Source organism: Natrix helvetica (genome assembly GCF_964273705.1).
Source record: "Natrix helvetica genome assembly, chromosome: 2".
In the NCBI taxonomy this organism is placed as follows: Eukaryota; Metazoa; Chordata; class Lepidosauria; order Squamata; family Natricidae; genus Natrix; species Natrix helvetica.
Genome location: NC_138552.1, coordinates 255,030,081 through 255,052,589, shown reverse-complemented (window position 1 = coordinate 255,052,589; position 22,509 = coordinate 255,030,081). Strand labels below are relative to the sequence as shown.

The 22,509-nt window shown below is 44.1% G+C and overlaps 1 protein-coding gene across 6 annotated transcripts in view; it reads left to right on the top strand.

The window, feature by feature from the left end:
- The window catches only part of ARHGEF33 (Rho guanine nucleotide exchange factor 33), a 47,061-nt gene that overhangs the window by 12,551 nt on the left and 12,001 nt on the right, over window positions 1-22,509 (top strand). For all 6 annotated transcript variants that reach the window (XM_081939995.1, XM_081939994.1, XM_081939998.1 and 3 more), the window contains 5 exons: window positions 590-711; window positions 1,627-1,769; window positions 3,891-3,935; window positions 9,976-10,194; window positions 17,497-17,623. In XM_081939995.1, the coding sequence (XP_081796121.1) occupies window positions 590-711; window positions 1,627-1,769; window positions 3,891-3,935; window positions 9,976-10,194; window positions 17,497-17,623 (656 nt within the window). The remainder of the gene's footprint in view (window positions 1-589; window positions 712-1,626; window positions 1,770-3,890; window positions 3,936-9,975; window positions 10,195-17,496; window positions 17,624-22,509) is intronic.

The following is a 22,509-nucleotide window of genomic DNA, read 5'->3' as shown; positions in this document are numbered from 1 at the left end:
TACAACTTAATAATATTTGGGTAATTCAAGTTTCCAATGATTGCATAATACTTGCTGCTACTGACAGAAACTAAATTTTTCCTGCCTTTTTCGTATGTATGTATGTATGTATGTATGTATGTATGTATGTATGTATGTATGTATGTATATGAACCTGCCAACCATTCAGTTTCCATTTGAAATTCTGCCATCTTCTATCTCACGCTGACTTTGCCTTCCTTTCACAAACGGGACAAATGCAAAGCAAAGCAAACTAAATATTGGGGACACCCCCTTTTTAAAATCCTGTTAGGATATGCTGGGATAGATGACGTTATCATTTATACCACAAGTAGACGGACTGTGCAACCAGACCATTATTAAAAATCAATAGTACAGTTTTTCAGCACAATGCCAAAATGGGAACAAGGGAAGGATGTTGTATAGGTGTTTCTATTGTAGTTCTGAAACGATGTACATTTATAAATACTTCTTTCTGATTTGGTGTAAATAATTACAAATCTGGGTTGTTTTTCCTGCAAGAAAGAGTTGAAATGCAAAGCTGCAAATGTTTTCATGTCACCCGTCAAAAGTTACCATTTTTAAATAGGAGGAGCTTAATGATGCCAAATCTATGATTGAGGAAATTAGCGCCAAACAAGAAGAGATGCAGCAAAAAATTGAGCAGTTGCAACAAGAGAAACGGAAGGAATCTCGCAAGCTCAAAGTGAAGTAAGTGACCAATATTTTTCAAAGCCCTTTTATAATTTCAGAACAGCTTTGGGTTTACAGCTCTTCTTTTCTCTTATCTAATGTATTGGTTGGAATTTAAGAAAAAGTAATGTAATATTTACTTGCTTTCATTCCACTGAACCCCAGCTTCTAAAAAGTCTAATTCCAATATGTTAGCTAAGAGAAAAGAAGGGAGGGTCCATCTATCTGGCTGAAAACATCAGGTGTAGTTTAACTGGGTGGGTCAGTGGTGGGATTCAATTTTTTTTACTACCGGTTCTGTGGGTGTGGCTTGGTGGGCATGTCATGGCTTGGTGGGCATGGCAGAGGAAGGATATTGTAAAATCTCCATTCTCTCCCCACTCCAGGGGAAGGTTACTGCAAAATCCACATTTCCTCCTGCTCAGCTGAGACTCAGGAGGCAGATAATAGATGGGGGAGGGGTCAGTCAAAGGTGGTATTTACCAGTTCTCGGAACTACTCAAAATTTCCGCTACCAGTTCTCCAGAACTGGTCAGAGCCTGCTGAATACCATCTCTGGGGTGGGTACCATATTGGTGAAGCTATATTTTTAATTTAGCACATTTATTCAGCTATGGGCGAGAGGGCTGACAGCATGTTCAAGAGAGCGGCTGAGGGATCAGTGTGGCTCCAGGTCCCCTATTAGATGCTGGCCTGACATGAAGAAAGCAGCACAATACCAAGTTAGCCATAATCAATGGATTTAATTTGCTGATGTCATATGGAGCTATTACTATTAATGCACTGTAACATACAAGGAATCCAAAATGTGTTTATTGATATTGCTACATTTAGAGTGCTACAGTGCCATTGATGTGAGCCCCAAAACAGCCATTGTATCTTCCCAGAGATATCTCTTGGCTGTCTTGCTTTTTAATATATATTTTTCCTCAGAAGGATTCAAAAAGAGGAGCATGGTTCCCAGACTGTGCCTACTCCTCTGCAAGGAAGCCCCTTTCGAGCCCTGAAACTTCCAGAACCAGTTTTAATTAATGAAGATTTTGTCAAGCTTTTGCACAATGCAACATATGAGAAAGGTACTGGTTTTATTGGCTTATATATCCTGTTCTATTATGTGTACCGGAGAGTGACTTACAGTATACATAAGGGCCTTCCTTCCTTATTTCTGTTTTCCTGTTCCTAACTTTGCTTACCTGGAGGAACTGTACGCTGGGCATGGTAATCCTGAGACAGCAAATTGCCCAGTATTTTTGTTTATTATTGGAGCTTAACCTTTGGGAAGACAAAGGGCCATTTTAATGCTTTGGTATGTGTAATAAAGAGAAATATTTTATATCCCTGCTGCTTCAAAAAGATGTCCATCTGTCTCTTCTCTTCCATATATGAGCAGTGTATAGTATGAAGTATGGTATGTTGCAATAAAGGAGAATATTTGTGGGTCAGGGTTGCAATTTTTGCTTAGGATGCATGTTTCTATATCCATGTGCAAATGACTGTGTTCATGGCATACAATTCTTTTCAGACACATTTGCTTCTCTGTGGGAACTCTTTTCCCTAGCAATTTTGGCTAATATTTGCTGGAGGACAGGATGTTGTCAAACTGATACAGCTGCCTCAGGAACATGTTTTAGTATGGTACAATGTGTACTTTTCAACACAGGGACCATTTAATTCAGACTACAGCGGTTCCCTTGCATGGAGCTGGCGGGGGGGGGGGGGAAACAAACAATGAAAAATATAGCCTTTTCTGACAGACACTTTTTGCTGGGTAAATATAACAAAAGCAAAAGGCTAGATAGTTAGACTACCGAGGGAGGAGGGAAGAATGAATACTAAGAAATGTGCAACTGAGAAATTATTGCTTTGACTTTGGAGAGTGGATATAGAAGAGGAATTATAATAACAACAGGAAATCTGATAGGAAACAAAAATAAAGAGAGCAAAATTAACAAAGGACTCATCAAAAGAAGAATGTAGTTTGTAGTCCTACGTTCGTGAAGACCTGTGATGAACCAAGATTCACAAAACGGGGTACTGTTGTTATAAAGGTAATCAATGTGTAAAAAGTGTGTCAAAATATTAAAAAAGAAAACAGCAATATCTCTTAACAATAGCAGTTAGACTTATATACCACTTCACAGTGCTTTCCAGCCCTCTCTAAGCACTTTACAGAGTCAGTATATTGCCCTCAATCATCTGGGTCCTCATTTTACCGACCTGGGAGGACAGAAGGCTGAGTCAATCTTGAGCCAGTGAGAATGTTGAACTGCTGGCAATTGGCAGTCAGCGAATTTGCCTGCAATGCTACATTACACTGCGCCAAGACAGCTCTCTTTACTAAAAAGGAAAAACCAAATTTTTAAGTAAAAATTGAGAAATTTAAGTACAGTTTAAAGTTCTCTTGCAGGAAATCACTCAACATTTCCAGGATATTAATTACCATCTATGCATAATAGTATTACTATTCCCAGAATAGAAGGTGTTTGGTTATTGATGCTTTGAAAAAGTCCTGCATTATTGGATAACAGGACAGTCATGACTTTGTCCCTTATCTCTTTATCTTTCTAATTATCTTCCCAAGCAGATTTATACAATATTAATCTTTTCATTAAACAATATCTGAATTGCCCAGCAGAAAGGGTGGCAGTAATGCAGCCATGTATCATTCCTTAAAATGAAGGACCATATAAGTGAGTTTAAGGGGATCAAAATAGCAGCTTGGATACAACCGTATGCCATACAAGTCTTTTTATGAAGGAGGGGCCATTCTAGGAAGTAGAATTTTCCATTCATTCAGAGTTTGTCAACCTTAGCAACTTTACAATGTGTAGAGTTCAACTGCGAGAATTCTCCAATCAGCATTGAAGTTGAGAAAAACTGTACTATATATATATATATATATATATATATATATATATATATATATATATATATATATATATATATATATATATATATATATATATGTATTAATTAATTAATTAATTAATTAATTCTTAATTTGCCACATTATTTCCAAATTGGTCTTTTCACACAAGCAATCAGTAATGATAAGTGTCGAGACTGAAATTCACAGAAACAAATTCTAGAAACCAAAAGTTTGGAAAGATTTTTCTCAATTTAAATCTAAGCCTTTGTAAAAAGTTTGTTTTATTGATCTTTCCTTGCCTGTAACCTAATCTCCTGTTTTTGCTCAGTCTCCGATTGCATGCCTAGAACACTAGGAGAAAGCAAAATGAGAGGTGAGTGGAACTGCATTTTTTATAGATAATGTTCTCTGATAAGTATTTTCAAGAAAAGTGTAAAACACCAACACCATTGATGAATAGTGTTGTATGATTCTGTATGTTCTGCCTATTAAACAAAGGCAGTGAATTTCATAAGGTGCAAGCCCAGGAATTGGGGTTTACAAGTTTTCCTGCTGAGATACAGAAGCATGTTTTCTTAGCATCTGTAGAACTATTTCTAAACACCATAATCTAGGTGAGCTCTACCAGTCTATGATGTACTTTGGCTAGTTAATAATTAGTAGGTATTTCTCAGTGAGTTTGCTCATGAAATTATTTTTCTTTAGGAAGCTTCTTAGACTATTGCTGATTCTCCAAGACTGAGTTTCAGCCATTTGCGTTCGAGGGACTTGTGATGGATGCTGCTGCCAGATCTGTCATCTAGCTACTTTCCTTGAAGGCTTCCTTATAAGGGAAAATTACAGTGGTTGAAATTTTGCAGTTTAGAGTGAAGAAAAGACAAGATAAAAGTATATAAAATCTAACATTTATCTACAGTAATATGTTTTTCTCCATCTCATGGTCTAAAACTTGGGATCATTCATTGAATTTAATGCAGAAATATTCAGGACTAAGGGAGGCATATTATGGTATTTCCTTAAACATCACATAGTTAAATTTGGAAACAATTGCTTTCAGATATGGTGATGGTCACCGGTTTAGATATTTTTAAAAGAGAATTGGACAAATGTATGGGAAAGACGTTAAAACTATGGTTGAGTCTGTCCACGTGTTGTGAAATTAGGGAGTTTTCATTGTATCTTCTGACTACTAGTAAGTGTTCATCAATGTACTTCGCTAGTTTCCTGTCTGCCTTACATAGTGGCTGTTGTAGTCTTTACATTGTATTTTGTCATTGACTCTTTCCCCCCCCCCCCTTCTTGAGCTACTGGATCTTTTAGTTTACTAAAAATGTTTTGGAGGGCTTTAATCGGTTTGTGTACTATAGTGATGCCTTCAGGTTGTAATAGTCTGTTGGTTGTTTCTGAGATATTTTGATGTATGGTAGTGTTATCCTTTCCATAGCTTGTATTATTTGTGCTGTACTGCTTTGAATAGTCAGGCACTTTTTGATAAAGTTGTGTGGGTATCCATTTTTTAGATAATATTGTATAGACAGTCTGTTCCCTTTTTTGGTCTTCTGGGTAGTAGTGCATTTGTGCTTCTCTAAATGCAGGTTTCTTTTAATCTGCATGCAGATGTAGCTTTATATGTAGATACTAGCATTGAAATAATCATGATAAAGTACAGAAGTTGTTCAAAGATAAAATAGGAAAGTCTGTGTGAAAATCATAAACTGAAGCTTGACTGTAAATTACAATTGTTCTACACAAAGTCCCTTGAGAACTTTTGCAAAAAAAACAAGAAATACTATGAAAATGGCACAACTTCTGTAGGACCTAAAACACCTGTTCAACTTTCTCATTTTCTGGAGAAATTTAGATAGAGAGATGCGAAATAGGTAAATATTTAAAGTTCTTGCATTCCAAAGGTTGACATGGTTTCATCTGGTCTATGCAATCAAGTAGACGAAATTGAAATAGAAGCAAATGAGTGGGCAGATCATAACTCAATAAAATTAAGATGGAAAGGTCAAAGAAGAAGAAAAAGATGGATGATGAATTCAAATATTGTAAATGAAATAGAATACACTCAAATGCTGGAGAAAGAATTAAAACTATTTTTTAGGATAAATAAAAAAGAAGACACCTCAATTCAAAATCTCTGGGACACTATGAAAGCAGACACAAGAGGCCTTACGATTGCCTACATGGCGAGAAAAACTAGAAAACAAAAAGAGTAACAAGAATGTATGCAAAAGGAACTTATGGAAGCTGAAGATGAACTACAGAAAGACCCAAAGAATAAAATTAAAAAAGAAAAAAGAGAGATAATAAAACATAAGATCAACTTAATAACTCAAAAGGAATTAGCACAGAAAATTAAAGCGGCCAGACAAAATTACTTTGAACAAGCCAACAAACCTGGACGATGGCTGGCATACAGACTGAAGAATGAAAGAGAAAAAAGGATGATATATCAATTAAAAGATGATGAGGGAAGAATTCAATACAAAGCGGAAGAAAAGAAGCACATTATTCATAAATACTTCACAAAATTATACGCACAAGATAGTATGGAGGAAAACAAAATAAAACATTATTTAAACACAGAAAAGATAACACCAATCTCAAAAGAGCAAAGGGAGGCGATAAACAAGCCAATAACATTAGCCGAAGTGGAATTAGTCTTGAAAAACCAGAAAAATAATAAAACCCCAGGACCAGATGGAATACCGGTGGAGCTATACAAATATAATAAAATAATATTGGAAGAGCTAGGAGTGGAAATGTTTAATGAAGTTTTAGGAAAAGGCAAGATACCTGAATCATGGACAGAAGCAATAATATCGCTAATCCCAAAAGAAGAAACCAGCCTACAAGAAATTCAAAACTACAGGCCAATTTCATGACTAAACTCCGATTATAAAATATTTGCAGCAATTATGGCAGGAAGAATTAAACAGGTTTTAAATGAATGAATACACCCGGATCAAAACGGATTTTTACCTCACAGATACATTAAAAATAATACGAGAATCATTCTAGATATAATAGAGTACTATGTGGCGCATCCAGAAAAACAAATGGTACTGGTTTTCCTTGATGCACAAAAAGCATTTTACAATGTAATCTGGAAATTTATAATAACACTATTGGACGAGATGAAATTCGGAGAAAAATGTATAAAAATGATAGAAAGATTTTATAACAAACCGACAGCCAAAGTTCTGATAAATGGAGAATTAACAGAGAAGATTGAAATAAAAAAAGAAGTCAGACAGGGATGCCCCCTCTCTCCTTTGCTGTTTATATTAACTTTGGAAATTTTATTAAATGAAATTCAGAAGGACCAGGGAATACACGGTTTAAGACTCAAAAATGAAGAATACAAGGCCCAAGCCTATGCCGATGACTTAGTATTTGTTCTAGAGGACCCAGTAGAATCCAGCCTGAAATTAATTCAAAAATTAGAAGAATATGGTGAAGTGGCAGGACTAAAGATCAATAAAGACAAAACAAAAATGATAACCAAGAACATGACAAAAAAGCAAGAAGAGCAACTGGAAGTAACAACCAGAATGCAAATAACTAAGAAAGTGAAATACTTGGTGATCTGGGTGTCAGCAAAATGTTCCACAATTAAAGACGATAATTATAATAAATTAGTGATACAAATAAAGAAAGATTTAGAAAATTGGAAAAATATTCAACTATCACTCATGCAACAATTGAAATAAATATTTTACCAAGAATCTTATTCCTGTTGCACCTATTAATCGGGGTAAAAAATTCTTTCAAGAATTAAACAAAATAACCGCTAGTTTTATTTGGCAGGAATAAAAAGTGAGGATTAAACTAAAGTCAATGCAAGACAGCAAGGAGAGGGGAGGTTTAGCATTACCAAATTGGGATCTATACGCATCAGCAGTAACAATAACATGGGTGAAGGACTGGATAGAGCTAAAGAATAAAAGAATTTTGACCTTGGAAGGCCATGATTTGCAAGCAGGCTGACATACATTCCTATGGGATGATAAAAATAAAACGCACAAATACTTTCAAAATCATTTAATTAGAAGAGCGTTATTGCAAAAATGGCTCAAAATTAAAAAATCTACTATGTGAAAATTCCAAATTGGCTATCACTGACAGAAAGGATGACCTATCCAAATTTTATAGATTTGAACAAAATGCTATGAAATAGTGTCTTAATTGATAGACAGGGAAATTTAAAAACAATTGAAGAATTGGCAGAACAGAACATGAAAGCTGACTGGCTAACTTACCTTCAAATCAAAACTAAATACAATAAAGATACCAAATTATATGACATTGAAACAGAACCACAAGAATTGGATAAAATTATTCAAAGCTCAGATAGAAAGATGATAGGGAGAATATATAAATTTCTCCTGAAGTATAAAATGGAAGAGGAAATTGTGAAAGAACAAATGATAAAATGGGCGCAGAACTTTGGCTATAATATTGAATTAGACAAATGGGAAAAATATTGGGGAACAAACTTAAAAATGACATTATCAGTTGCATACAAGGAAAACCAGTACAAAATGTTTTATAGATGGCACCTGGCACCAACAAGGTTAGCTAAAATCTCAACAAATACCTTCCCAAAATGTTGGAAATGCGAATCAATACACGGAACATATTACCATTTATGATGGACCTGTGAGGAGGCTAAATTTTTTTGGAAAAAGATCAAAAATTGGCTGGAGGCAATAACAGGGGTTAAAATAGAATGGAAACCTGAAATTTTTTATTAGGAATAATGTCTGCGAAATACAAAAAAGAAAGCCAGTATTTAATACTACATATAACTACGGCGGCAAGGATTGCCTTTGCCCAGAAATGGAAAAACAAACTAACTCCAAGCGAAGATGAAATAATAAGAAAGGTTATGGATTGTGCTGAAATGGACAAATTAACTAAAGAAATTCAGGGAAAAGAAGAATCAGAATTCTATCAGATATGGGATAAATGGTATAGGTCAGCGATGGTGAACCTTTTTTGGCTCGCGTGCCACAAGTGTGGGGAGCGCGGGGGGGTCGTGTGCGGGCGTGCTGCACCCACAATGCAATGCGCAATCTCCCAGTGCGCATGCACGCACAACGCACGCGCCCCCATTTTTACATGCTTTTTTCGTCCTTCCCAGGCTCCAGAGGCTTTATAGGAGCCTGGGGAGGGCGAAAAGAGCCTCCCCCACCCCCCCGGAGGCCCTCCGGAGGCTTCAGGGACCGTCCGGAGGCTTCCCTGAAGCCTTCGGAACGCTTAAAACCACCCTCCGAGCAAACCGGAAGTGACTTCCGGGTTGCTCGGAGGGTTGTTTTAAGTGTTCCAAAGGCTTCTGGGAAGCCTCCGGATGGTCCCTGAAGCCTTTGGAGCACTTAAAACGACCCTCCGAGCAACCCGGAAGTCACTTCCGGTTTGCTCGGAGGGTGGTTTTAAGCGCTCCAAAGGCGTCAAGGAAGCCTCTGGACGGTCCCTGAAGTCTTCAGAACGCTTAAAACGACCCTCCGAGCAACCCGGAAGTCACTTCCTGTTTGTCCAGAGGGTGGTTTTAAGCGTTCGGAAGGCTTCAGGGAAGCCTCCGGACGGTCCCTGAAGCCTCCGGGGGGGGGAGGCTCTTTTCACCCTCCCCAGGCTCCTATAAAGCCTCTGCAGCCTGGGGAAGGCGAAAAATAGCTTTTAAAAAGGTGAACTCAGCTGGCCAGCGCGCGCATGCGCGCTGGCCAGCTAACAGGGCAGTACCTCGCGTGCCCTGACAAATGGCTCCGCGTGCCACTTGTGGCACACGTGCCATAGGTTCGCCATCACTGGTATAGGTGGATGGAGGAAAGAAACAAGAATCAATGAAGGAATATAACAAAACTCAAAAATAATAGTTATGAGTAAAATAAGAGAGTTAAGAATGGTGAAATCCAAATGAAATACAATAGAAGGGGAAATAATATAAGGTGAATGGTATCGATTGATAATTGCTATTAGAAAGAACAGGAAGCTCCTGTTTGTATTGCATTGTGTAAATGTGTTGTATGTCTAAGTTTTGTCTGTGTGTATTTTACATGTTTGTTAATAAAATTGGAAAAAAAGGAAAGTCTGTGTGAAAATCATAAACTGAAGCTTGACTGTAAGTTACAATTGTTCTACACAAACTCCTTTGAGAACCTTTGCAAAAAAACAAGAAATACTATGAAAATGGCAGAACTTTCGTAGGGCCAAAAACACCTGTTCAACTTTCTCTTTTCCTGGAGAAATTTAGATAGATTGAGAGATGCGAAATAGGTAAATATTTAAAGTTCTTGCATTCCAAAGGTTGACATGGTTTCAAGGGTTTGCACCATAGCTTTTAGACTAGTTTAACAGGTCAAATGGCCGCTAAAACTATTCCCACTAATACTATGTTCTAATTTTAGGTGTAACCAGTACAAATCTGGACAGAGGAGAGAACTTCACAGTTTCCTCTTCAGGCGAAGCTCCATCAAAGGGCCAGGCAGCAATATGGAAACAGGCCAAAGACAGTAAAGAGAGGAATGATGAATATAGTTCAAAGAACTTCAGTGATCGGCAGAAGGATCTGGCTCCAAGTAGATATAGCTCAGTAGAGAATTTGATGTGGGACTCTTCTGTTGCAGGTGAGAAAAATAGAAATGGCCAGGAGACTGAAGAATTCTCTCTGGTGTCAATTGCGTGTATGATTTACAGTTCAGTTTCAGTTATAGATACAAAGATATGTACTTCTCTGTATGGAATTGACTCATTTGACACATTCTTGCTAACCAAATCAATGAAGGGTTCCCCCCTGCCACTGCCAAGAAGTTATAGAGGGCAACGGGCTTTCAGAACATTTTTGTTTCTGTTGTGGTCCCTACATTATGGAACAATCTCCTCCTTTAGATAAGATCAGCACTCACCCTAATGAAAATTCATACAGCTGAGAATCTGGGGGAAGATCAATGTATGCCATAGCATGACTATATTATTATATCCTTCTCTTTTTTAATGTGTTATTTTATTGTTATAAATAACTGGAAGTCCATGCAGGCTATTATAGTATATAAGAGATAGAAGCAAGAAGCAAACAAATATGTACTTTTTATTTGAATTGCAGGTCTGTGTAAGCAGTAGTTTCTTCCCTCCTTATTAAAAATAAAGGTATTCCTCAACTTATCACCGCAATTGTGCCCGAAATATGTGTTGCTAAGTGAGATATCTGTTAAGTGAGTTCCGCCCTGTTTTATGACCTTTCTTATCACACTTGTTAAGTGAGGCACTGTAATTGTTAAGTTAGTAACTTGTTCTGACCCCCCTCTTCATACACCAAAACACGCCTAGACAAAGATACTGCACGATGATTTATTAACACACAGACTAGGCCTTGGCAGCAATCCAGCGTAGACTAGACCTTGGCAGCAATCCAGCCTGCCAAGAGGACAAGACCCGATAGCTTCTCCAGCTCTGGTAAATATGTTGATTCCTGCAAACAGCTTGTGGAAAGTCCCTCCTTACATACAATCTTGAGAGGAGCCTAATTAAAACTACCTGAGTTAAATTATCTCCTGTAACTGCGTAGCTGTTCTCTATGTCTATTAGCCCTTCATTTCCGGGCATCCAGAACCACCTCCCTTGTCTCCTCCCCACTGCTCCAATGCATGACTTCAGGAGCACACTCCCTTTGGCTTTCACCGCTGCTCCATGCCTCAGGTGCCTCCTAGTGGCCAACCAGCCTCTCTGATCCCTGATTGGAGTCGGAACCCTGTCCAGGGTCTTCCACATCTTCCAGAGCCGACTCATAAGGCCTCTCACTGTCGGAGTCTGGTTGCAGCTCCAACAGCTCCTGCTGGCCCACAACACTATCCCTCACTGCAGGGCCCTTCCCCCGGTTCTGATGCTTTGGGTGCGGCCTCGAGGGATATTGCGCATGATAGGTGCACACCAAAGCAGGGGCATGCACGTCAGTCGCATCAGTCCTGGTCCCCCCATCCAACCCCTCGTCCTTCCAGTTGACCAAGTACTGAAAATGTCCCTTCAGCCATCTCGAGTCTCTGATCCGGGCCACTTCGTGTGGCAGCCGCGTCTCCACCTCACACGATGATGGCTGGGGTGGAGAGGGTTGGCGGAGAGGACAAGCGATGGAACACCGGGTGCACTCGCATTGAGCGTGGTAGGGTCAGGCGATAGGCCACCGGGTTGATGACGGCCTCCACGGGGAACGGCCCAAGATACCGGTGGTCCAACTTCTTAGTCGGACGGTAGGACGGAAGATGCTGCGTGGACAGCCACACGCGATCTCCCACAGCTAACTCCAGCACTGCACGTCGAGACTTATCCGCCACTCTTTTGTAGTCCTCCTTTGCCTGATTCAGATAGCAGCGCACCACTTGGTGGACTGCCTGGAGTTCAGAGAGGAAGTCCTGCACTACGGGGACCGGGAAGTCCACTGGGGTGAGAGGGAAAAAGCGAGGGTGATACCCGATGTTAGCCATGAAGGGCGTCGTCCGTGTGGAGGTATGCTGCGAGTTGTTAAACGCAAACTCCCCAACAGCCAGGTACTCTGTCCAGTTGTTCTGCTGCTGATTCACAAAGCAGCGCAGGTACTGTTCCAGAATGCCAATCACCACCTCCGTCCCCCCATTGGTTTTGGGATGGTGCGCCGAGGACAAAGAAACCTGGACCTCTAGAGCTGCCATCAGCCCTTTCCAAAATTGGGCCATGAATTGTGTCCCACGGTCCGACACGACCCGGTCGGGTAGGCCATGCAGCTGGAAGATGTGCGGGATGAACATGCGGGCAGTGGTGCGGGCTGTCGGCAATCTTTGACAGGGGATGAAATGCGCCATCTTGGTGAGCATGTCCACCACCACGAGGATCATGGTAAAACCTGACGATGGAGGCAGCTCTGTCAGGAAGTCCATGGACACGGCCCCCCAGGGTCTGTCTGGGGTCGGCAATGGCTGCAACAAGCCTGGAGGAGCTCCCGTAGCTGACTTGGCCTGTCGACACTGCACACATGACGTGATGTACATCTGCACATCGTGTCACAAGTGGGGCCACCAGAAAGTACAGGAGACCAGGTTCAAAGTCTTGAAAAGGCCAAAATGTCCTGCCATTGGATTGTCATGACATTGGGAGAGCACAAGTCCACAGAGAGGCCCTGTGGGCACATAGAGCCGGTCCCGGTATCTCAAAAGGTCCTCGTCGAAGGTCCACAGGGAAGCCGGCCCTACCTCTGCTCTCCGTTGCCTACCCACTCATTGCCCTGCTGCGCATCCCGTATCAGAGACCGTAAGTCCACGGGCTCATGAACTGTTGTGGCCTAGCAGGAGCCGTTGGAGTTGCCACCAGACTCCGACAGCGAGGTGTCCTCTGAGTCGGCTCAAGAGGAGGTGGGGGACCCTGGACAGGGTTCCGACGCTGAGCAGGGCGCAGAGAGGCTGGTTGGCCACCAGGGGGCGCCTGAGGCATGGAGCAGTGGTGAAAGCCAAAGGAAGGGGGCTCCTGATGTCAAGCCTTGGAGCAGTGGGGAGGAGTCACAGGACAGTGAGTCAGACATCAGCAGTGAGCTATTAGATGCTCGTTACCGACGTGCTTCCCGGCGTAAGGAGCAATTGAGCAATTACAGGAGGTAATGGCTCTCAGCTGCTGATCATTAGACTCCTCTCCAGACTATAAAGGGACTGCTTGTGGACACACCCTTTGCAGGAATCAACTGATCATTGGAGTTGGAGAAGCTCAGATCTGTGTCGTACTTTGGCAGGCTGGATTGCTGCTAAAGGGTTTATCTGGATTGCTGTCAATCTGTTCCCTGGACCTTGGCAGGCAGGAGTGCTGCTAAGGTGATTATCTGGAGCTTGGTAGCTGGATTGCTGCCAAGGGGTGTCGCTGTAGCTGGATTGCTGCCCAGAGTGCTATCTTGACCTTGGCAGGCTGGATTGCTGCCAAGGTGGAACCTGTATGTCAATAAACATCTTTGAAGAGACTTTGTGTCGGAGTGTCTTGGTATACAAGAGGAGGGGGTCAGAACATGAACTGCAGCGAAGGATTCGACGGGCAAAATGGTCCAGGGTGGAAGCGAGTCTGCAGGGTCAGAATACTCCGGTTTTCTAGACAGGGCATCCGCCCTTTGATTGTTTGCATTAGGAATGTAAGTCACTTTAAAGTTGAACCGGGTGAAGAACAGAGACCACCGGATCTGGCGCTGGTTCAGTTTATGCACCGTTGTCAAAAACTCTAAATTCTTATGGTCCGTCCGGACCTTGATCTGATGCCTGGCTTCCTCCAGGTGATGCCTCCAGGCCTCAAATGCCACTTTGATAGCCAACAACTCCTTCTCCCAGATGGTGTAATTGCGCTCGGAAGGATTGAGTTTCTGAGAAAAATAAGCGCAAGGGAAAAGGGTACCATCAGGGGCGTGAGCCTGCAGTAACACCACACCCACTGCGATGTCAGATGCGTCCGCCTCCACTACAAATGGACAATGGGGATCAGAGTGCTTCAGGATCGGTTCCCTTGTAAAAGCACGCTTCAGGGCCACGAACGCCTGTTGCTCCATCGGCCCCCAGAGAGCACTTTCTTTTGCAGGAGCCGAGTGAGGGGCGCGGTCAAGAAAGCAAAGCTGGGGATGAAGGTCCGGTAATAGTTGGCAAACCTGAGGAGTCTCTGAACATCCTTCATACGTTGAGGAGGTTGCCAACTGCGCAATGCCTCCACCTTGCCCGGCTCCATCGCAATTCCCTCAGGGGAGATACGGTGCCCCAGGAACTCGATGGTAGTCTGCCGGAACTGACATTTCTCCAGCTTTGCAAATAAATGATGTTCTCGGAGTCGTTGCAAGACCAGGCACAAATGTTGTTGATGATCCTTCTGGGATGTCGAGTAGATCAAGATGTCGTCCAGGTAAATGACGACAAACTGATCCAAGAAGTCCCGGAAAATGTCATTCATGAAGTGTTGGAAGACTGCCGGGGCATTGGTAAACCCAAACGGCATGACCGTGTATTCGAAATGTCCGTACTGGGTGCCAAAGGCCGTCTTCCATTCGTCCCCCGCCCTGACTTGGACCAGGTTATAAGCCCCATACAAGTCCAGTTTTGTGAACACTGTCGCCTCCTGGAGCCACTCCAACAACTCAGAAATCAGGGGCAGTGGGTAACGGTTACGCACCGTGATGGAATTCAGGCGACGGTAATCACAGCAAAGTCTCAGATCCCCTGTATTCTTTTTCACAAACAAAATTGGGGCAGACAATGGCGAAGATGAGGGCCAGATAAAACCCTGGCCGAGGTTCTTGTCTATAAAGTCCCGCAATGCGGCCAACTCCGGCTCGAACATAGAGTACAGGCGACTCATAGGGAGCTTCGCATCAGGTACCAGGTCGATGGGACAGTCATAAGGCCGGTGCGGTGGCAGTTGATCTGCCTCCTGCTCGCTGAAGACGTCCGCAAACTCCACTTAGTCCGGCAGCACGACCACCTTTGGCAAGCTGAGTACCTGGGCCGCACAGACATGATGGGTGTGGTCGACACATTGCAGGGATGGGAACGTGATCAGGTTCTGCAACCAGTAGATTTGAGGGTCGTGCGCCCACAGCCAAGCCAAGCCGAAGACCATGGGGAAATGCAGGCCCGAAGCCACATAAAATTGGATGGTCTCCTCATGCTCCCCGAGGATCAGGCGCAAAGGCTGTGTGGCAGCCTTGATACGCCCAGACAGAAGCACCTGGCCGTCAATGGTCTCAACCCGCATCGGTGGGTCCACCGGACACATAGGGACGTCGTACTTTGTAGCAAACGCCGCATCCCTAAAGTTCGTGGTAGCCCCGGAAGCGACCAAGGCATGGGCTGGAATTCCCTGCGGACTACCCAACAAAAGGATGTGTGTTGCTAAGATCATGTGCCATGGGGGCCTGTCCACCTCTGTTTCGGCGTGCGCCCAACCTAAAGTCTCCCTCAGATCGGGCTCCGCCCATTTTCCAACACGTTCCTGAATTGAGGGGGAGGCCGTAAGCCGTGCAACCCCCCTACCCTTTTTGTGGCAAACCAAAGCCAGGTGTCCAGGATCCCCACAATAGAAACACAACCCCCCTGCACGCTGTCTATCCATCTCCGTGCATGACAAGCGGGGTTTGGTGGCACCCAACTCCCTGGGCTCCTCCCATGCAACTGTAGTCTCCTGAGGGACCGGCACCCTAGTGGTCTCCTGGGACGCGCAGCGAGGCCTCCGCCTCTGCAGCCAGATGTCTATCCGTACGCACAAGTGGACCAAAGCGTCGAACATCAGTGGCCTGTCCACCCTCACCAGCTCATCCTGCAGGTCATCTGACAGCCCGTCCTGAAAAGTGTCCATGAGGGATGGCTCATTCCAAGCTGAGTCATGACTAAGCAGCCGGAATTCGCTAACATAATCCTGCAAGGAGCCACGGCCCTGCTGCAGTGACTTAAGTAGTCTCGTGGCTGTTTCCCCCTTAATGGGATCATCATACATCAACCTGAGATGGTCACAAAAGTCCTGGAAATCATCCAGCAGAGAGCTAGGCTGAGATAGCAACGGAGCCCAACAAGCTGCTGTGCCTGAGAGCAAGCTGATAATAAATCCGACCTTTGTCCGGTCAGTGGGAAAGTCCTCCGCTCTCAAGCTGATAAACAGCTGGCATTGTCCCAAGAACGCTGCAAACATAGCTTGGTTGCAATCAAACTTGTCTGGTGTAGCCACTGGGCATTTCCTCTGTGGCTGGGGGCGGAGGTTAGTAGGCCCCTGGAGCGGAGCTACTTGCCCCACTAGCAAAGCCAACTGTTGAGCCAAGTGGGCATTCTCAGCATTTAGTTGTTCCATTGTAGCTGAATGGAGCTGTTTGGGGCAGGAATCAATCTGTTCTGACCGCCCCCCCCCCCTTCATACACCAAAACACGCTGAGACAAAGATACTGCACGATGATTTATTAACACACAGACTAGGCCTTGGCAGCAATCCAGCACAGACTAGACCTTGGCAGCAATCCAGCACAGACTAGACCTTGGCAGCAATCCAGCCTGCCAAGAGGACAAGACCCGATAGCTTCTCCAGCTCTGGTAAATATGTTGATTCCTGCAAACAGCTTGCGGAAAGTCCCTCCTTAAATACAGTCTTGAGAGGAGCCTAATTACAACCACCTGAGTTAAATTATCTCTTGTAACTGCGTAGCTGTTCTTTACGTCTATTAGCCCTTCATTGCCGGGCATCCAGAACCACCTCCCTTGTCTCCTCCCCACTGCTCCAATGCATGACGTCAGGAGCACACTCCCTTGTCTCCTCCCGACTGCTCCAAGGCATGACTTCAGGAGCACACTCCCTTTGGCTTTCACTGCTGCTCCATGCCTCAGGCGCCTCTTGGTGGCCAACCAGCCTCTCTGATCCCTGCTTGGAGTTGGAACCCTGTCCAGGGTCCTCCACATCTTCCAGAGTCGACTCATAAGGCCCCTCACTGTTGGAGTCTGATTGCAGCTCCAACAGCTCCTGCTGGCCCACAACAGTAACTGTTATTTAGATTGTTAAGTGAATCTAACTTCCCCATTGCCTTCCTTGTCAAAAGGTCACAAAAGGCGATTCAAATGACACTGAGACACTGCAACTGTCATAAACTCATGCCAGTTGCCAAGCATCTGAATTTTGATCATATGACCATGAGGATGCTGCAATGGTAGTAAGTGTGAAAAATGGTCATCAATCACTTTTTCCAGTGCCGTTGTAACTTTGGATGGTCATTAAATGAATTGTTGTAAGTCGAGGACAACCTGTAACACAGACCTCAGTATTCTGAAATAAGTTGCAATGGCAGCTAGCTAACTCTTTGATTTTCCTGTTTGCTAATATTCTCTTATATTGAGGGTTTATTTAAAAAAGGAATGACATGATAATGTGTCTTAATCTAGCAAACCAAAATTATCTTTGTTCTGTCACAGCTAAAAGGCAAAATATTGCTTTGGATTTACTAGAATCTGAAAGAAAGTATGTTGTCAGCCTCTCTCTTATTCTGAAAGTTAAATCCACATTGCAAGGAACAGAAGTGAAAAGAAATACAAAGGAAAGGTACAGTATTCCTTGTACTTTCTTATATACTATGATTTTCTTTGGGTACCCGAATCACATTTTCTTTTAAAACATCAGTATTTCATTCTCTCTAGACTTCCCTTCATCGGCCATCTGTCACCTGCCTGTGGGGACCCATCATATTGCTAATATTATTATAGAGATGGGCCCAAATGGCTTTTCACAGTTCTCCGCTACATTTATGAGTAGTGGAATTGGGTGGATGATTTCTCAGTATTTCTTCACAGAAAGGATAAATGACCAACTCTTTTTCGTGGACAGAATTCTCCTTTGTGGCAACAGCAATCCCACAATTTAAAAAGAAATTCCACAAAGAAGAGCTTTCCCCCAAGGCCCTATTTAATGCTGCTGTTTCCCACTTTTGTTTAATGAAAACTCAGAACAGCTCTGGGTTCTGGATCCTACCACATACCTGAAACTGCTGTACAGAATCTTTAGTTGTACCACTGTAAAACGAGTGTTGGTCTCTTCTTATCCTGATACAGTTTTGCCAAAAATGCAATCTGATGCACTTCATCAAACATTCAAACTGTAAATTCAATGGTGAAAAGAGTAAGGTTCTATATTTAGGCAACAAAAACGGAATGCACAGGTACAGTATAGGTGATACCTTACTCAGTAGTAGTAACTGTGAAAGGGATCTTGGAGTCCTAGTGGACAACCATTTAAATATGAGCCAGCAGTGTGCAGCAGCTGCCAAAAAAGCCAACACAGTTCTAGGCTGTATCAACAGAGGGATAGAATCAAGATCACGTGAAGTGTTAATACCACTTTATAATGCCTTGGTAAGGCCACACTTGGAATACTGCATTCAGTTCTGGTCGCCACGATGTAAAAAAGATGTGGAGACTCTAGAAAGAGTGCAGAGAAGAGCAACAAAGATGATTAGGGGACTGGAGACTAAAACATATGAAGAACGGTTGCAGGAACTGGGTATGTTTAGCTTAAGAGAAAGAAGGACTAGGGGAGACATGATAGCATTATTCCAATATCTCAGAGGTTGCCACAAAGAAGAGGGAGTCAAACTATTCTCCAAAGCACCTGAGGGTAGAACAAGAAGCAATGGGTGGAAACTAATCAAGGAGAGAAGCAACTTAGAACTGAGGAGAAATTTCCTGACAGTGAGAACAATTAATCAGTGGAACAGCTTGCCTCCAGAAGTTGTGAATGCCCCAACACTGGAAGTCTTTAAGAAGATGTTGGATAGCTATTTGTCTGAAACGGTATAGGGTTTCCTGCCTAGGCAGGGGGTTGGACTAGAAGACCTCCAAGGTCCCTTCCAACTCTACTATTGTATTGTATTGTATTGTATTGTAATACAGTCAGACGACACCTAAAGGATCAAACCACATGGTATTTATTTATTTATTTTATTTTATTCAATTTATAAGTCGCTCCCTCTCCACGAAGGGACTCGGGGCGGCGTACAATTAAATATATAAACATATGGCATGGAGGAGGTATATACATGAAACATTTTTACAATTCATAAATAAATAGCCATAAAGTTAAAAAGTACAATAAAATTAAAACAATTAAAATACCCAAAATTTACCATTTAAAATTGCCAGGGGGATTAGAGAATATAGTTCTAGTTTAAGCCAGGCCGGCTAGTTGGAACAGGTGGGTCTTGAGTTTCTTGCGGAAGGAGCGGAGATCGGTAGTTGTCCTAATGTTGGGGGGGAGGTCATTCCAGAGGGCTGGGCCCATCACAAAGAAGGCCCTACTCCTGGGCGCCGCCCTCTGGCACTGCTTAGTGGACGGCACTCGGAGGAGTCCCTCTCTGTGAGAGCGAATTGGTCGCAGGGATGTATGGGGCTGGATGCGATCCCGCAGGTAACTAGGTCCTGTGCCATGGAGCACTTTAAAGATGGTAATCAATACTTTGAAACGCACCTGGTAGACTACAGGGAGCCAGTGCAGCTCGCGCAGGAGAGGTGTTACATGGGAGTACCTCGTACTCCCCATAATTGTCCGCGCAGCCGCATTCTGGACCAGCTGCAGTCCCCGGGTGCATCTCAAGGGAAGCCCCATGTAGAGAGCATTACAGTAGTCCAGACGGGACGTCACCAGCGCATGAGTGACTGTGCGAAGGGCATCCCGGTCCAATAGGGGGCGCAATTGGCGCACTAGGCGAACCTGGTGGAACGCCCCCTTTGCCACGGCTGCCACATGGTCATCCATAGACAGCCGGGCATCTAGGAGGACGCCCAAATTGCACGCCCGCTCCACGGGGGCCAGTTGCTCGCCCCCAATGGCCAGTGATGGAGTCCAATGGTTGAACTGGGGGGCCGGTAGCCACAGCCACTCCGTCTTGGAGGGGTTGAGCTTAAGTCTGTTGTCTCCCATCCAGACCCGTACGGCTTCCAAACACCGGGACATCATTTCGACGGCCTCGTTGGGGTGGTTCGGGGTGGAGATGTACAGCTGCGTATCGTCAGCGTACAGATGGTATCCCACCCCAAAACCACGGATGATCTCACCCAGCGGCTTCATATATGTGTTGAACAGGAGGGGCGAGAGGACCGACCCCTGCGGCACCCCACAAGTGAGCGGCCTCAGGGTCGACCTCTGCTCCCCTGCCAACACACATTGCGTCCGGTCGGAGAGATAGGAGCAGAACCACCGCAAAACGGTGCCCCTTACCCCCAGCCCCTCCAGCCGGCGCAATAGGATACCATGGTCGATGGTATCAAAAGCCGCCGAGAGGTCTAACAGGACCAGGATAGAGGAACAACCCCTATCTCTGGTCCTCCAGAGATCATCTACCAACGCGACCAAGGCCGTCTCTGTGCTGTGCCCGGGTCGGAAGCCGGACTGGCGCAGGTCTAGATAATCAGTTTCCTCCAGGTGGCGTGGGAACTGTTGGGCCACCACACTCTCTACAACCTTCGCTAAGAAGGGAAGGTTGGAGATGGGACAATAATTAGCTAGCTTGGTTGGGTCCAGAGAAGGCTTCTTGAGTAAGGGCCTCACAACTGCCTCTTTCAAGGCGGCTGGTAGGAACCCCTCACTCAATGAGGCGTTCACTAGTCCCAGGAGCCAGCCTCGTGTGACCTCCCAGGATGCCAGTACAAGCCAGGAGGGACACGGGTCCAATAAACATGTGGTGGCTCGCAGTCGCCCACGCAACCTGTCCAAATCGTCGGTGGCAACAGAGTCAAACTCCTCCCAGAATGGTCTCTCAAGACTCGCCTCGGATGTCCCCCCCTGGATCACTGAGGGGGACCCATTCCCTCCGGATTTGAGCGATTTTATCCTGCAGATATTCCCCAAATTCCTCTGCCCTGCCCTGCAAGGGGGCTTCCCGCGGCCTCTGCGACAGGAGGGAGCGGGTCACCCGAAACAGGGTGGCAGGGCGGTTGTCTGGGGACGCAATAAGAGCGGCACAATGTCGATGTTTGGCCACTCTTAATGCCACAAGGCATGTCCTCAAGTAGGTTCTTACCTGTGTTCGGTCAAATTCGGAATGGGAGGATCTCCATCTGCTCTCCTGAGGGTACCCTGAGGGTAGAGCCTATTGGCCATTCTACACTAATGTGGGCATATCCTCTTCCTTCTCTAGTTTCTCTACCTTCCAGAGCTCCAGTTTCTCTATCTTCTAGGCTCTACCTTCTAGGGCAGCATTCCCCAATCTTTCTGGGTTGGCCCGGCGTGGGGCGGGGAAGTGTTTTGGGTGAGGGGCAGGTTTGCACAAGTGGAGCTGCCAGCTCTGACATCCACCACTCACACGAGTGGGGCTGCCAGCACCAGTGCCTGTCGCTTGCATGAGTGGGGCTGTGGATGCATGCTGGTCCACCATCACATTGTCCAGTTGCAAATAGTCCATAGTCCAATAATGGGCCATGGCCCACAGGTTGGGGACCCCATTCTAGGGCTATTCTGTTTTGGAGAACCTGATAATTCTGCTCTTTCAAACCGGGTAATGTTCCTGAATCTACTAAATCTCTGAGCTGATACTTACTGGGCTTTGAGAGAGTGATCAACCTAAATAGCAACTGACTGATGGGGTTGATGATGGTTGGGCTTGAGAAATGCTTTCAAAAATAGTACTAAATCAGTGTTTTAAAGGGCCTGACAAGAGGTGGGAAAATTGCTCTATGAAATGGAAGGGAGATTCCTGTTATTTGCCAACTATTACCTGGGCTCAAAAGGAGCACAGTTATCAGCTACAAAGAGCACCAAATGCATGTTTGAAGAAGATGGAGAATAACAGGAAACAAAGATGAGATTATCCATCCAGTTATGATTGGCTGATGATACAAAATGCTGTATAGTAAATCACTACTGAGGAAATGGCCTAAGATTTTTAAAAAAGTGAGTTTTGCAATTTTTTGGAAAAAGATTAACAACAGATTAGTTTGTTCTTAATCTTTGCCATTTTAATTTTTGATTTATATTTTTTATATATGGTTTGTTACATTGTACACTTCCCAGAGTCACCTCAAACCACCAAAAGGGCAGCATGTAAATTTAATAATAAATAATCAATAAATGAACATGTTCACTTAATGCGATCGCTTCAGGTTATATAGGAAATTCCTTCAACTGCTTTAGAGTAAAACAAAATCACCCAAAAAGTACCATGGAATTTCAGGGTCAGGCCTGCTTCATCCTGGAGTTAAAATCTGCATTGTGAATTGTTCCTGGAATATTTTGTATAGGTAGCCCTCGACTTACGACCAAAATTGAGCCCATTTCTGTTGCTAAGTGAATCTAGCTCCATTTTACGACCTTTCTTGCCACAGATTGTTAAATAAATCACTGCAGTTAAATTCATCTGGCTGTCCCATTGACTTTGCTTGTTAGAAGGTTGCAAAAGGCGATCACATGATCCGGGGACACTGCAACCATCGTTAATATGA